At 47.4% G+C, this 14,025-nt stretch overlaps 1 protein-coding gene across 2 annotated transcripts in view; it reads right to left on the bottom strand.

Annotated features, from left to right (window-relative positions):
• Nucleotides 1-3,195: 3,195 nt before the first annotated feature.
• The window catches only part of LRRC36 (leucine rich repeat containing 36), a 54,687-nt gene continuing 43,857 nt past the window's right edge, over nucleotides 3,196-14,025 (bottom strand). The window contains exons 11-14 of one of the 2 annotated variants that reach the window (XM_068260281.1): nucleotides 13,572-13,699; nucleotides 11,639-11,762; nucleotides 9,487-9,601; nucleotides 3,196-3,577 (exon numbers count right to left, since the gene is read on the bottom strand). In XM_068260281.1, coding sequence (XP_068116382.1) covers nucleotides 3,367-3,577; nucleotides 9,487-9,601; nucleotides 11,639-11,762; nucleotides 13,572-13,699 — 578 coding nt within the window. In that variant the 3' untranslated portion in view covers nucleotides 3,196-3,366. Of the gene's footprint in view, nucleotides 3,578-9,486; nucleotides 9,602-11,607; nucleotides 11,763-13,571; nucleotides 13,700-14,025 lie in introns of those variants that run through there. The other variant, XM_068260282.1, reaches the window with a different exon arrangement.

Here is a 14,025-nt window from a genome sequence, read left to right as displayed (position 1 = left end):
GCCAACTGATCTTTCCTACTGATGGAAAGGGATAGCCAAATCACTGTACACATATACAATCTCTTGCTTGTCCTCTGTACGGTAGAACAATTCACTCCCAATCCAATCAGAAACCAGCAGATCAGGAGTAAATACTGCCTCATGGACCAGCACAAAGACTTTAAAATAGTTGCGTGTTCAGCGGTGCCAGAAGACACACACCATAAAGTGGAACTCTACTTCAAGCCCATGGTCCCGATTTTAGTTTTTTATTCTAACTCGCTTTCTTTGTGGAGGTCTCAACATCCATAAACTGACATTGCTGCTTAAAGGACAACTGAAGGGAGAGGTATTTCCTTTTAAACGATAACTGTTGCCTAGCAGTCCTGCTGATCTATTTGGATGCAGTAGTGCCTGAATCTCATCAGAAACAAGCATGCAGCTAATATTGTCAGATCTGACAATGTCAGAAACACCTGATCTGCTGCATGCTTGTTCAGGGTCTATGGATACAAGTATTAGAGGCAGTGTATCATCAGCAGGATAGCCAGGCAATTGGTATCGCTTAAGGGACAGATGCAAGGAGGAAAAAAAAAAAATCTACTTACCCAGGGCGTCCTCCAGCCCCTGACAGCCGACCTGTCCCTTGCTGATTCCAGCCGGTGGCCCAGGGCCCCCTCCATTGCAGTTGCCGACTGTCTTCTACTGCGTGAGCGTGTGGCCACTCGTGCTCACGTGGTCTGCAGTGTTCTGCGCATCATGAGCGGCGCTCACACAGGTGCAGTAGATGCTAACCTGGCGAGGTCAGCAGCTGAAACGGAGGGGATCCCGGGACTCTGGAGCTGCAGCGAGGGACAGAGAGGCTGCCAGGGGCTGGAGGAAGCCCCCGGTAAGCAGCCTTTTTTTTTTGCTTGGCCCTTCCCTTTTGAAAGGAAATAAATACGGCAGCTTCCATATCACTCTCACTTCAGTTGTCCTTTAAAAGTCTCAGCATTGCAAGCTGCTGCAATTTGTTTGTACACGAGGGGCCATAATATGCAATTAACCTTTTCTCCTATGAGATAATTTTTCATCTTCAATCTAAAGGAGATTTTTAGCACTTTGCAATGGGAAAAACACCTACAATCCAAATATGTATGCTTACAACGCAACTGTTAGCGTGCGTTATTCCAACGCCCTGCAAATATGCCAATGTGTAGCCGCCATTACAATCTGCATTGGCATTGCGTTGCAATGATATCGTCTGTTGCACTGAACCAGATGTAGTGTGAAAGGACCCTATTGCCAATTAATTTAAAATTCCAAAACCGCTATTCAATGAAATCAGTGGTGGCAAGTCCTTATGGTGAGTATGCAATAAACTGCTTTAAGCAGAATAATGTGTAAAGTCTGAGTAAAGCAGAATGCAATACATTACTCTACTCATTGTGCAATAAGACTTTACGCATGTAATTCTGAATAACTGTTTATTGCACACACCCCTATGTTAGTTAAAAAATGTCAACTTCTAGCTCTGTAATCCCATGTATTGTCTGAGGAATGGGAGAGGGATATGCCCTCTTGTGGCCATGTGTAGTAATGCAGCTGTGTATTTCTCTGAATGGGGATGGTCAAGTGAGACGTGGAAGGTAATTTGGGCGCTGCAATAGATTGTAATATTATTGCGGCTGCAACAGCACCCTGTACATTCTGGGCACTGGACATAGCTGAAACTCAAGGAAATGCAAAGTAGTATTAGTACTAGTAGAATAGCAGTAGGGCTAGATTTAGAACTAGCTAGGTCTGGAGTTTTAGTGTTAAAGTGGATCTAAGATAAACGTTTACTAATTGCATAATTGTGCCCCTTTCATATAGTTTATAGGGCATTCCTCAAGCCCAATACTTTTGTTTTTTGTTTTAATACTCTTATTCCCTATGAATGAAACAAGCCTTGCCCACAGCTCCTCGGCATTCTGAGTCCCATGTAGTAAGTGCTCATGGGAGATTAGTCTGGGGAGGAGGAGGAGGCGTTACCAGCCAGAGGCAAGGGGGCGGAGAAAGGGAAGGAGAGGGAAGTGTAGTTTTCACATGCTGAGGGGTGGAGATGCAGAGCAGCTTGCCTGTGTAATGACAAGCAGAATATGGCTACTCTCGTATCACAGGAAGAAATAATCATAAGCTGTTTGCAGCTAGATTTGCTGTGTAAACTATCTAAACTTTAGATAAGATATAGAGACAAGTTACTTGTTATAGTTAGTTTTTCATCTCGGATCCACTACTACTACTAGCCGCTTCACCAGGGGCCCAAATTTACTCCGTGCCCTTTTTACATGTATGCCAAGTGATGGGCTAATCATTCTAAGTTGAAGCAGATTTCATTTGTTTTATGCAGCTTGGAAATGGACCAATCAGATGCAGACTGACTAGTTTTTAAACTGCAGAAAATGTGCCAAGAATTAGCATAGAACGTGAAACAAGTTAAACTGATTGAACATCTCATTAAGCATCCCATCTATGAATGAGTTGGGCTTACAGAACAGATCAGCAGTCAGTGATGAGGGGAAGAGAGGAGGCTGTACACTGCCACTGATGCACTGAACTCTGCTGAGATGATGCAGTTGTGCTGTGCATAGTGGGGGAGGGAAGCAGAGGTATGGATAGCTGGGAAATGATCTGTATACGTGAAAGGACTACGATCGTGAAAACGTAGGCAGTTAAAATCTGCCAGAACTGACAGGTTTAGGGCCAGTCCATCACCTCATGGGGGATTCTCAGGGTTTTCTTCGTTTTCAACAGCATTTCCTGAACAGCAGTTTAACTGCTAAAATAGTAAGATGCCAGCCAGCCTCCTCAAGCTGGCCACTAACGGTCCAATTTCTAGCGAAAAATCGTTCGAGCGATCAGAAATTCTGATCGAATTGGTTGTAAATAATCTCCATTGGTGGACACAATCGATTATGAACGAGTGAAAAAAGTCGCCCGAATGAATTTTCGTCGAACGAAAATTTGGATTTTCTTGGTGGTCGTGATAGATAGGAAGCAAAGATTGGTTAGTTGATGGTGTAGTGAACGATTTTTCGTCCAATCAGAATTTCTGATCGCTCGAACGATTTTTCGCTAGAAATTGGACAGTTAGTGGCCAGCTTTACTCACTTGCACACTAGGGAGGCTGGCTGGTACCTTACTATTTTTAGCAGTTAAACTGCTGTTCAGGAAATGCTGTTGATAACTGAGAACTCTGAGAATCCCCCATGAGGAGATAGAATCTGCAAGGTTTTGGGCCAGTCTAACTGCCTACTTTTTTTTGCGACCGTGGTCCTTTAAGCAGCTGTTTCTGTTATCCAATGCAGGTATCCCATCCAGCTGACTTTGTACGGCTGGAAGTAATCAGCAGTGACTGACTCCCGCCTATAGGGGGCAGGCACTGAGCCTCTCCGGCTTCCGGTACTGGTTGGCACTGTATGCTGGCATCAGGCTGAGCAGGTCGCTGCGTTCCACATCCTGGTACTTATCTGTGCTGCCCCTCTGGGGAGAAGACTCCCGGGCTGGCCTGGATATTGCAGATGGAGAGATCTTGTTGAGCTGCTGCATCAGATATTCATTTGTGCTCACTAATGACCTGCGGAGAATACAGAGCAGAGCCTGAGAACAGCTGTGGAATAAATCAGGTGTGACCCAATACACAGATCTCATTTCTACAGTGAGAGAGTGGCTCCAATGGCAATCTGGCATCAGACACATGGACAGGGGTGGCAATGTCACTTTTTTAATGCAGTTTAGCATTGGGCTTCCTGTCGGTATTGACTGGCGCAATTCAAAGCTGCATTCAATTTGCTATAACGAAGTCTGATTATATTAATTGCAATGTATAGAGCTGAAGGAAATGGGTTACTTTTCTTTATCAACAAAAGTTGATACAGTGGTTTGCAAAAGTGTTCGGCCCCTTGAAGTTTTCCACATTTTGTCATATTACTGCCCCAACATGAATCAATTTTATTGGAATTCCACATGAAGGACCAATACAAAGTGGTGTACACGTGAGAAGTGGAACAAAAATCATGCAAGATTCCAAACTTTTTTTTTTTTAAATAACTGCAAAGTGGGGTGTGCGTAATTATTCAGCCCCAAGTCAATACTTTGTAGAACCACCTTTTGCTGCAATTACAGCTGCCAGTCTTTTAGGGTATGTCTCTACCAGCTTTGCACATCGACAGACTGAAATCCTTGCCCATTCTTCTTTGCAAAACAGCTCCAGCTCAGTCAGATTAGATGGACAGCGTTTGTGAACAGCAGTTTTCAGATCTTGCCACAGATTCTCGATTGGATTTAGATTTTATATAGAATGAAGGAGGCACTCAAATGGCGTATAAACTTGCGTTTATCAAATCAGTAGCAAAACACGACATGTTTCGGGGAAATCCCCTTCCTCAGGTGTACATACTTCATTCTATATAGTATATTTCCATTGTGAAGTGGTGACTCACAGAGGGATTGTGCACCGGCAAACCAGGTGTCATACCTGGTGTAGGAGCCCAGCTCAGCAACCCCCTTGCTGTCGTGGATTTAGATTTTGACTGGTCGATTCTAACACAGATATGTTTTGTTGTAAACCATTTCATTGTTGCCCTGGCTTTATGTTTAAGGTCATTTCCCTGCTGGAAGGTGAACCTCCGGCCCAGTCTCAAGTCTTTTGCAGACTCCAAGAGGTTTTCTTCCAAGATTGCCCTGTATTTGGCTCCATCCATCTTCCCATCAACTCTGACCAGCTTCCCTATCCCTGCTGAAGAGAAGCACCCCCAGAGCATGATGCTGCCACCACCATATTTGACAGTGGGGATGGTGTGTTCAGAGTGATGTGCAGTACTAGTTTTCTGCCACACATAGCGTTTTGCATTTTGGCCAAAAAGTTCCATTTTGGTCTCATCTGACCAGAGCACCTTCTTCCACATGGTTGCTGTGTCCCCCACATGGCTTGTGGCAAACTGCAAACGGGACTTCTTATGCTTTCTGTTAACAATGCCTTTCTTCTTGCCACTCTTCCATAAAGGCCAACTTTGTGCAGTGCACGACTAATAGTTGTCCTATGGACAGAGTCTCCCACCTGAGCTGTAGATCTCTGCAGCTCGTCCAGAGTCACCATGGGCCTCTTGACTGCATTTTTGATCAGCGCTCTCCTTGTTCGGCCTGTGAGTTTAGGTGGACGGCCTTGTCTTGGAAGGAGTATGGCACAACTGTAAACTACCATTTCTGAATGATCGCTTGAACAGTGCTCCGTGGGATGTTCAAGGCTTTGGAAATCTTTTTGTAGCCTAAGCCTGCTTTAAATTACTCAACTTTATCCCTGACCTGTCTGGTGTGTTATTTGGACTTCAGTGTTGTTGCTCCCAATATTCTCTTAGACAACCTCTGAGGCCGTCACAGAGCAGCTGTATTTGTACTGACATTAGATTACACACAGGTGTACTCGATTTAGTCATTAGCACTCATCAGGCAATGTCTATGGGCAACTGACTGCACTCAGACCAAAGGGGGCTGAATAATTATGCACACCCCACTTTGCAGTTATTGATTTGTAAAAAAATGTTTGGAATCATGTATGATTTTTGTTCCACTTCTCACGTGTACACCACTTTGTGTTGGTCTTTCATGTGGAATTCCAATAAAATTGATTCATGTTTGTTGCAGTAATGTGACAAAAGGTGGAAAACTTCAAGGGGGCCGAATACTTTTGCAAACCACTGCAGCGTTTTTAAAGGGAATGGTAAGTGAAAAACAAAAAAGATTTTAACTTACCTGGGGCTTCTTCTAGCCCCCTTGACGTCCTCCTCATCCCCTTCGGGCAGCTGGGCTACTATGCATGCGCGGCCCCTAGCTGCGTACACCCTGGTCGTGTTTCCGAATCCGGGGGTGTTCTGCGCATGCATAGTATACGTACTTTGCTACTGCGCATGTGCAGAACACTCCCGGTGCCAGGAGGGTGACCAGGGTTGCACGCAGCTAGGGGCCGCACGTGCTTAGTAGCCCAGCTTTGCAGGGGTCGCCACCGCTGCCAGGAGGGGGATCACGAGGAGGTCGTGGGCACAGTAGGAGTCCTGGGGGCTAGAAGAAGCCCCAGGTAAGTGAAAATCTTTATTTATTTTTACTTTTAAAAGTAACCTAAGCTGAGAAGGATATGGATTGTTACTTTTAAAATAATACCGGTTGCCTGACACTCCTGCTGATCATGTGCCTCTAATACTTTTAGCCACAACCCCTCAACAAGCATGCAAATCAGGTGCTCTGACTGAAGTCAGACTGGATTAGCTGCATGCTTGTTTCAGGTGTCTAATTCAGCCACTAATGCAGCCAAAGAGAGCAGCAGGACTGCCAGGCAACTGGTATTGTTTAAAAGGAAACATCCATATCCCTCTCAGTTAAGGTTCCCTTAAAGGGACACTTAAGTCAAACAAAAAAAATGAGTTTTACTCACCTGGGGCTTCCAATAGCCCGTTGCAGCTGACCGGTGCCCTGGCCATCTCCCTCCGATCCTCCTGGCCCCGCCGGCAGCCACTTCCTGTTTTAGTGACAGGTGCTGACAGGCTGGGGACGCGAGTGATTCTTCGCGTTCCTGGCCACAATAGCGCCATCTATGCTGCTATAGCATATATCATATACCATATAGCAGCGTAGAGGGTGCTAATGTGTCTGGGAATGCGAAGAATCACTCGCGTCCCCAGCCTGTCAGCTCCTGTCACCGAAACAGGAAGTGGCTGCTGGCAGGGCCAGGAGGATCGGAGGGAGACAGCGAGGGCACCGGACAGCTGCAGGGGGATTGGAAGCCCTCGGTGAGTAAAACTCACTTTTTTGGTTTGACTTAAGTGTCCCTTTAAGTCAGTTATACTGATGAAGTATCACAACATCTGACCCTACGTGTGATTCAAGTAAAGTTACCTATACATCAGGTGATTTGCGGGCCAATCGATTTTGGCCCCACTCCATAAAATCTCTCTGCTGGCACGATTCCTGGCCTCCTCCTAGTGCTACATAGTTCAGTGCATGGCTGGCCTTTGACCAGAGCGGTCCCTCAGGGCGGCAGCTCACAAGGGCGCACAGTACAGTGTCGCCGATCACTCCGTCTCTCCCCCCCCACCTGTAATTAGAGCAGGACTACAAGAAAATGGCCGCCGATATCTACAAATGCGAAAATCGGCAGCCATTTTCTTGTAGCCCTACTCAACTACAGTTAGAGCTGAGGCGGGGAGAAGCAGGGAGAGAAGAGTGATGTAGGCGCTGGAAGTCTGGAACGCGGATGTTAGGTGAGTAATTCCCCACCCGCTGCCACTATCTGGATGGGGAGCGCAGAAGGGGTGAGGGGGTACTGGGGGGCAACTATACTAGCTACCTAAACTGGCAAAACTACTACCCATTCTGGGGGAAACTATACTAAGGCAACTATACTACCTATACTGGGCCAAATATTCTATCTATACCGGGGCAACTATACTATGCTTGGCTACCTATACTGAGGGCACCTACACATTGACTTCCTATACAGGGAGCACCTATAGCTGGTTACCTATACTGGGGACGCCTATACCTGGCTAGTTATACTGAGGACACCTCCACCTGGCTACCTATACTTAGGGCACCTATGCCTGGCTACCTATACTGAGGACACCTATGCCTGGTTACCTATACTGAGGGCACCTATAGCTGGCTTCCTATACTGGGGGCACCTATAGCTGGCTACCTACACTGGGGGCACCTATACCTGGCTACCTATACTGGGGGCACCTATACCTGGCTACCTATACTGGGGGCACCTATAGCTGGCTACCTATACTGGGGGCACCTATAGCTGGCTACCTACACTGGGGGCACCAACATCTGGCTACCTATACTGGAGGCATCTATTCCTGGCTACCTGTGAGGGGGGGGGGACTTACACCTAACTTCCTATACTGGGGGCACCTATAGCTGGCTACCTATACGGAGAGCACCAACACCTGGCTACCTATTACTGGAGGCACCTACTCCTGGCTACCTGTGGGGGGGGGGGACTTACACCTAACTTCCTATACTGGGGGCACCTATAGCTGGCTACCTATACGGAGAGCACCAACACCTGGCTACCTATTACTGGAGGCACCTACTCCTGGCTACCTGTGGGGGGGGGGGGACTTACACCTAACTTCCTATACTGGGGGCACATATGCTTGGCTACCTACCTGCCTATACTGAGTCTGAGAGCGTTGTTTTGGGGGGGACAGACCGCTGCTATAACCTCCGATGGGCCTGTACCTCCGCAATCCAGTGACGTCAGACAGCCAGGAGCGTCTGATGTCACTGGATTGCGGAGATGCACGCCGATCGGAGGGATATTCAAGCGGAATCACGGTGATGGAAACGGGACGCCGATACCACACTCCGGAAGCACAACAGCTGGGCTATGTAGCCTGATAGGCTTGAACACTTCCTCAATTATGTGAGTGCAGTGCATAGCGCAGGAAAGGGATTTTGGGTACTGGAATTGTGGCTATTTGATTACCAAACACTAGGCCCACCTGAACCTGAGGTGGTTACTATCTGGTGAGCTGCAACTGGAAAGGGATGATTTGCACAGAGTGGAACTCCTTGTATCACTTTTCACTGGGGTGCATGTGTACCGTGTACTAAGAGTAACAGTAATGCACTATGTCAAGTTTTGTTTGAAATCTACAGGTGATTAAAGATAGAATCAGAAGAGGAGCGCTGTCATCAGGATTATTGTTTGAAATTCTGCTTCTAAAATGTTTTGTCATAAACCCTGAACAAGGATGTGCAGATCAGGTGTCTCTGACATTATTAGCTGCACACGTTTCTGGTGTTATTCAGACGCTACTGCAGCCAAATAGCTCAGCAAGGCTGCCAGGCAACAGGTATTGTTTAAAAGGAACTAAATATGGCAGCCTCCGTATTCTTCTCACTTCAGTTGTCTTTTTAGTAAATCAGTAATTAGAAAAAAAGCATAAAGTACTGATAGCCACGGCACAGCTTGCATCTGTTTAAAGGACACCTGAAGTGAGGATATGGTGGCTGACATACCGATGTCCTTTTAAACAATACCAATTGCCGGGCTATACTGCATGGACCCTGAACAAGCATACTGATCGGACTGATATGAAGTGAGGGCTGTAAACTTTTTAGCACCGAACAACAGGTTTGATTTTTAAAATCCATTCCAGGTTTTCTGGACAACTTCTTTTCTACAGTTTTCAGACTTAAGTTAGTCAACCACCACATTGGGCATGATTCTCAAAGCTTTTTCACCTGTGTTTACCTCATCTATGTTACCTTTATAAGCGCACGCGTACACCCCGCTCGGAACTCTGCAGGGGTTAAGGAAGGAGGGAGGGAGGCACTAGGGGGGAGGAGTAAGCCGCCTTTCCATCATCAGTCGCCTGTAGGCACAAGCCTACAGTGCCTTCTGGTAAATCCAGTACTGGTCTGAGCCTCTGCCCATTCTCCGATGCATCTGCTGGATAAGAGGCCTCCAGTTCCTGCACTTACCTCTGACTGTTGTGTAGCTGGTTCACAGTCTCCTGCAGCTTGTTGGTCTTGTTCAGCTGTTGTTGCAGTGAGTCCACCTGGAGGCTTAAATGCTCATATTTGTGCCGCAGATCATCTGGAATATAACATAATGCAATATGAGGAAAAAAACGAAATCCTAACCCCAACCTACAAAGTACATTACGAGGCTGACTACCACGCTCTGGCCCCTACAGCCCCAGCTAGGCTAACTACTGCCCTCTGGCCCCTACAGCCCCAGCTTGGCTGTCTACCACACTCTGGCCCCTACAGCCCCAGCTTGGCTGACTACCATGCTCTGGCCCCCCTGCCCTGGCTGACTACCACGCTCTGGCCCCCCTGCCCCGGCTTGGCTGACTACCGCGCTCTGGCCCCTACAGCCCCAGCTTGGCTGACTACCACACTCTGGCCCCTACAGCCCCAGCTTGGTTGACTACCATGCTCTGGCCCCCCTGCCCTGGCTTGGCTGACTACCATGCTCTGGCCCCCCTGCCCCGGCTTGGCTGACAACCACGCTCTGGCCCCTACAGCCCCAGCTTGGCTGACTACCACGCTCTGGCCCCCCTGCCCTGGCTGACTACCACGCTCTGGCCCTCCAGCCCTGGCTTGGCTGACTACCACGCTCTGGCCCTCCTGCCCTGGGTTGGCTGACTACCGTGCTCTGGCCCCTACAGCACCAGCTTGGCTGACTACTGCGCTTTGGCCCTCCAGCCCTGGCTTGGCTGACTACCACGCTCTGGCCCCCCTGCCCCGGCTTGGCTGACTACCATGCTCTGGCCCCCCTGCCCCGGCTTGGCTGACTACCACGCTCTGGTCCCTACAGCCCCAGCTTGGCTGACTACCACGCTCTGGCCCCCATGCCCTGGGTTGGCTGACTACCGTGCTCTGGCCCCTACAGCACCAGCTTGGCTGACTACCGCGCTTTGGCCCTCCAGCCCTGGCTTGGCTGACTACTGCCCTCTGGCCCTCCAGCACCAGCTTGGCTGACTACCGTGCTCTGGCCCTCCTGCCCTGGGTTGGCTGACTACCGCGCTCTAGCCGCGCTCTGGCCCCTCCAGCCCTGGCTTGGCTGACTACCACACACTGGCCCCTCCAGCCCCGGCTTGGCTGACTACCGCGCTTTGGCCCTCCAGCCTTGGCTTGGCTGACTACCACGCTCTGGCCCTCCTGCCCCAGCTTGGCTGACTACCACGCTCTGGCCCCTCCTGCCCCAGCTTGGTTGACTTCTGCACTCTGGCTCTGTATTCCCGGCTTGGCTGACTACGGTGCTCTGGACCTCCACCCCCAGCTTTGCTGACTACCACTGTCTGTTCCTCACTACCACTGTCTGTACCTCCATCACTGGTGAAATTTAAGGACTTTTTCTATCTTCAATACTGCAACTGAACCACCACCAGTCCTTCCAATCTGGCTCATTTTCTTATCCTTTTTGGGTGTAGATAGGGGCAATAATCTATACCCAACTGACCATCTGCCTTCCTGCAGAGCCTCTAGTGATAAGGATTCTGTGTTGCACAGCACCAATAAAGCAGATAAGAATTTCACTAACCTATAGGTCCATACACACGCTCAACAAAACTGCCTGATTGTCGTCCAACTTTAGTACGTTTTAAACTGTTGGACGACAATCAGGCGTAAGTACGCATTCAAATTACTTGACGAGCGACTGATAACAGGCGATGTGCCCCATCCATCACTGTCAAATCTATGTTGGCCTACGGTACTCTGATATTGTGCAAATGGTCCTTGTGTACAAGTCGCTTGAACCACTGTTAAACGACTTGTACTTGTTTTCAATGTGAAGTCTGTAGTTCCACTATTGTGCACAGCATGTAAATGACTTGGTCGGTTATCCGTCCGGACGTGTGGACATACAGGTCGTGCAGTACGTCAGGTCGTTCGGTTCATCATGTCACGCGGGTGGTTGTTTGCACGTTGTGCGCTTGTTGAACGTGTGTATGTAGCTTATGACTGAGTCTCCACTGCTGAGGTCAGACCATATCTGTGACACACGGTGAGTGGTAGTTCCTACTCCTGTTTAATTAGTTGTGTGGAAACCAGCTTCATGCCAACGGATTAATTATCAAGTCACTGAGCTCTTACTAGGATTGCAGCATTCCGGCGCTCTTTGTACCTTGCGATTGCACCAAATTTCCCGCTCCTTCTTTGCGGTTCGCTTGGCTCTCTAGTTTATGGATTTTGCTTCGTAAAAAGTGATTTTCCTCCATAACTTTAACCAGCTTCAGTTTTACAGATTCCTTAAAAGGGATGAGAACAGTCAGGGGTGTCATCTTTGTTTCAATCATGCAATTTTTATCATTTAAGAACATTCGTGAATAGATTTACCGACCGGCCTAACTGATCTCTACACCTGAAACTGAGAAGGTTCTTCTATGGGCAGATGTAGAGATGGCTGATGGATCCAAACTGCTTCAAGTGGAAAGAGTTGTCCCCTGAAATTAGTATACCTGACTGTTTCAGGTGATACTATAAAAACAATTGCTGTACCAGAAAATATCCAAGAGGCTGACCTGCTCTATGGGGGGAGGACAAGGAGAAGCTGCCCCACTACAAAAGACAACAATCTGGAAAATCATCGGCCAATCACTAGAATGGAAGCCACTCATGTCGGGGACACCTGTGCACGGTGCTGTATCCCTCCCTTAAAGAGAATCTGTATTGTTAAAATCGCACAAAAGTAAACATACCAGTGCGTTAGGGGACATCTCCTATTACCCTCTGTCACAATTTCGCCGCTCCTCGCAGCATTAAAAGTGGTTAAAAACAGTTTTTAAAAGTTTGTTTGTAAACAAACAAAATGGCCACCAAAACAGGAAGTAGGTTGATGTACAGTATGTCCACACATAGAAAATACATCCATACACAAGCAGGCTGTATACAGCCTTCCTTTTGAATCTCAAGAGATCATTTGTGTGTTTCTTTCCCCCTGCAGTTCTCATGCACTGAAGTTTCAGGCTGCTCTTTTCTTCCTGCAAACAGCTTTGCCCTTGTTTGTAATTCCTCAGTATGTGAAAGCCCAGCCAGCTCAGAGGAGGATTTATCCAGCTTGTAAAAGATAAGAGAAGAGAGAAGCTGCTCTAATCTAAATAACACACAGGCAGTGTGCAGAGAGGGGCCTGGAAGGGTGAGTTCATAGCAGAACCACAACACTGAAGAACTTGGCAGCCTTCCAGACACAGGCCGACAAGTCTGACAGGGGAAAGATACATTGATTTATTACAAAGACTGTGATAGTACAAAGTGCTGCAGTAAGCCAGAACACATTAGAATAGCTTTTGGAACTGTAGGATGATAAAAAACAGGATGCAATTTTTGTTACGGAGTCTCTTTAACCGCAGTATTAACTCTTCAGTGGTGCAATGCTAGTAATGATCACTTCTATATATGCTTTGAATAGTAGTAATCATGAACTATTCCCCTTCTCTGCTTACACCTCTCATACTTTGGATGCCAAGTACTGTTGCGCCATATGGATTGTTATGTGTCGAATGCTTGGTGAGGGAGCTGTAAAACTTGCACTGGTGTCCAAAACCGCTAAGCCATGCCACTGCCTGTGCACATTGTTTTAGGCGACAAAAGGCTACAATATGGACATAGCTTTAGCTTCCTTCAACAACTGATTGTAGACAAAGTTTATCCACAAAACGGATGCTTCTTTTATGAGAAATTCCTGCCCTTCACTGTTAAGGTTTACTTTGAATTTAACAGCACTACAGAGCGTTTCGCCTTGTTCTGCCTCTCTAGGATGAACAATCTTCTGGCAGGCAAATGACTGTGGTTAAAGAGAACTATTTTCTAGGACAAATGTTGGGTGTCATTTATGAACATCAGCGCTGTCAGGTCATTTTACAGAAAGCAAGATGGTAACCACAGTAGATACAGCAGCTCACGGGGGAATACAACACGAGGTGAGTACTTATAAAACCATGCTCTTTACATTAGAAAGATGTAGGAGAGGGTGAGATCAGTGCAGGTAGCTCTGTTCAGGGTTGTCTGCCATGAACATTAATACTCTATAAACCCCTTGAGAAATCTGGATGTCTTACCGGACTGTCACCACTGTCCATGTGTCCTTGGCTCTTCCTGGTATCTGGCAGGTCCCCCCTGTCCGCAGGAGACATCTGTCTGGATGACTGTGAAGTCATCAGTCGGGTGAGCAGGTCACGGGCAGGACCTGATGTGAAATGACCGTAGTGTTACATGACCGTGCAAACGATCATAAAAGTCATAAACCCTACAGTCAGACCATAAAAAGAAAATGCCAAAAGTACAATTTCATCTTCATAAAGCCCATGGAATTTGCAGCTTTCCCCACTACATGAGCCAGAGGCAACAACAACCAAAATACATCACTTAAAGCGGATCCGAGATAAAAAACTAACTATAACAAGTAACTTGTCTATATATCTTATCTAACGTTTAGTTTACACAGCAAATCTGGCTGCATACAGCTTCAATAGTTTAAGATGATTTATTCCTGTGATACGAGAGCAGCCACAT

The sequence above is a fragment of the Hyperolius riggenbachi genome, chromosome 11 (genome assembly GCF_040937935.1).
Source record: "Hyperolius riggenbachi isolate aHypRig1 chromosome 11, aHypRig1.pri, whole genome shotgun sequence".
Lineage (NCBI taxonomy): Eukaryota > Metazoa > Chordata > Amphibia > Anura > Hyperoliidae > Hyperolius > Hyperolius riggenbachi.
Note: the sequence above shows the minus strand (reverse complement) of the source record. Positions and strands in the feature narration are given on the sequence as shown.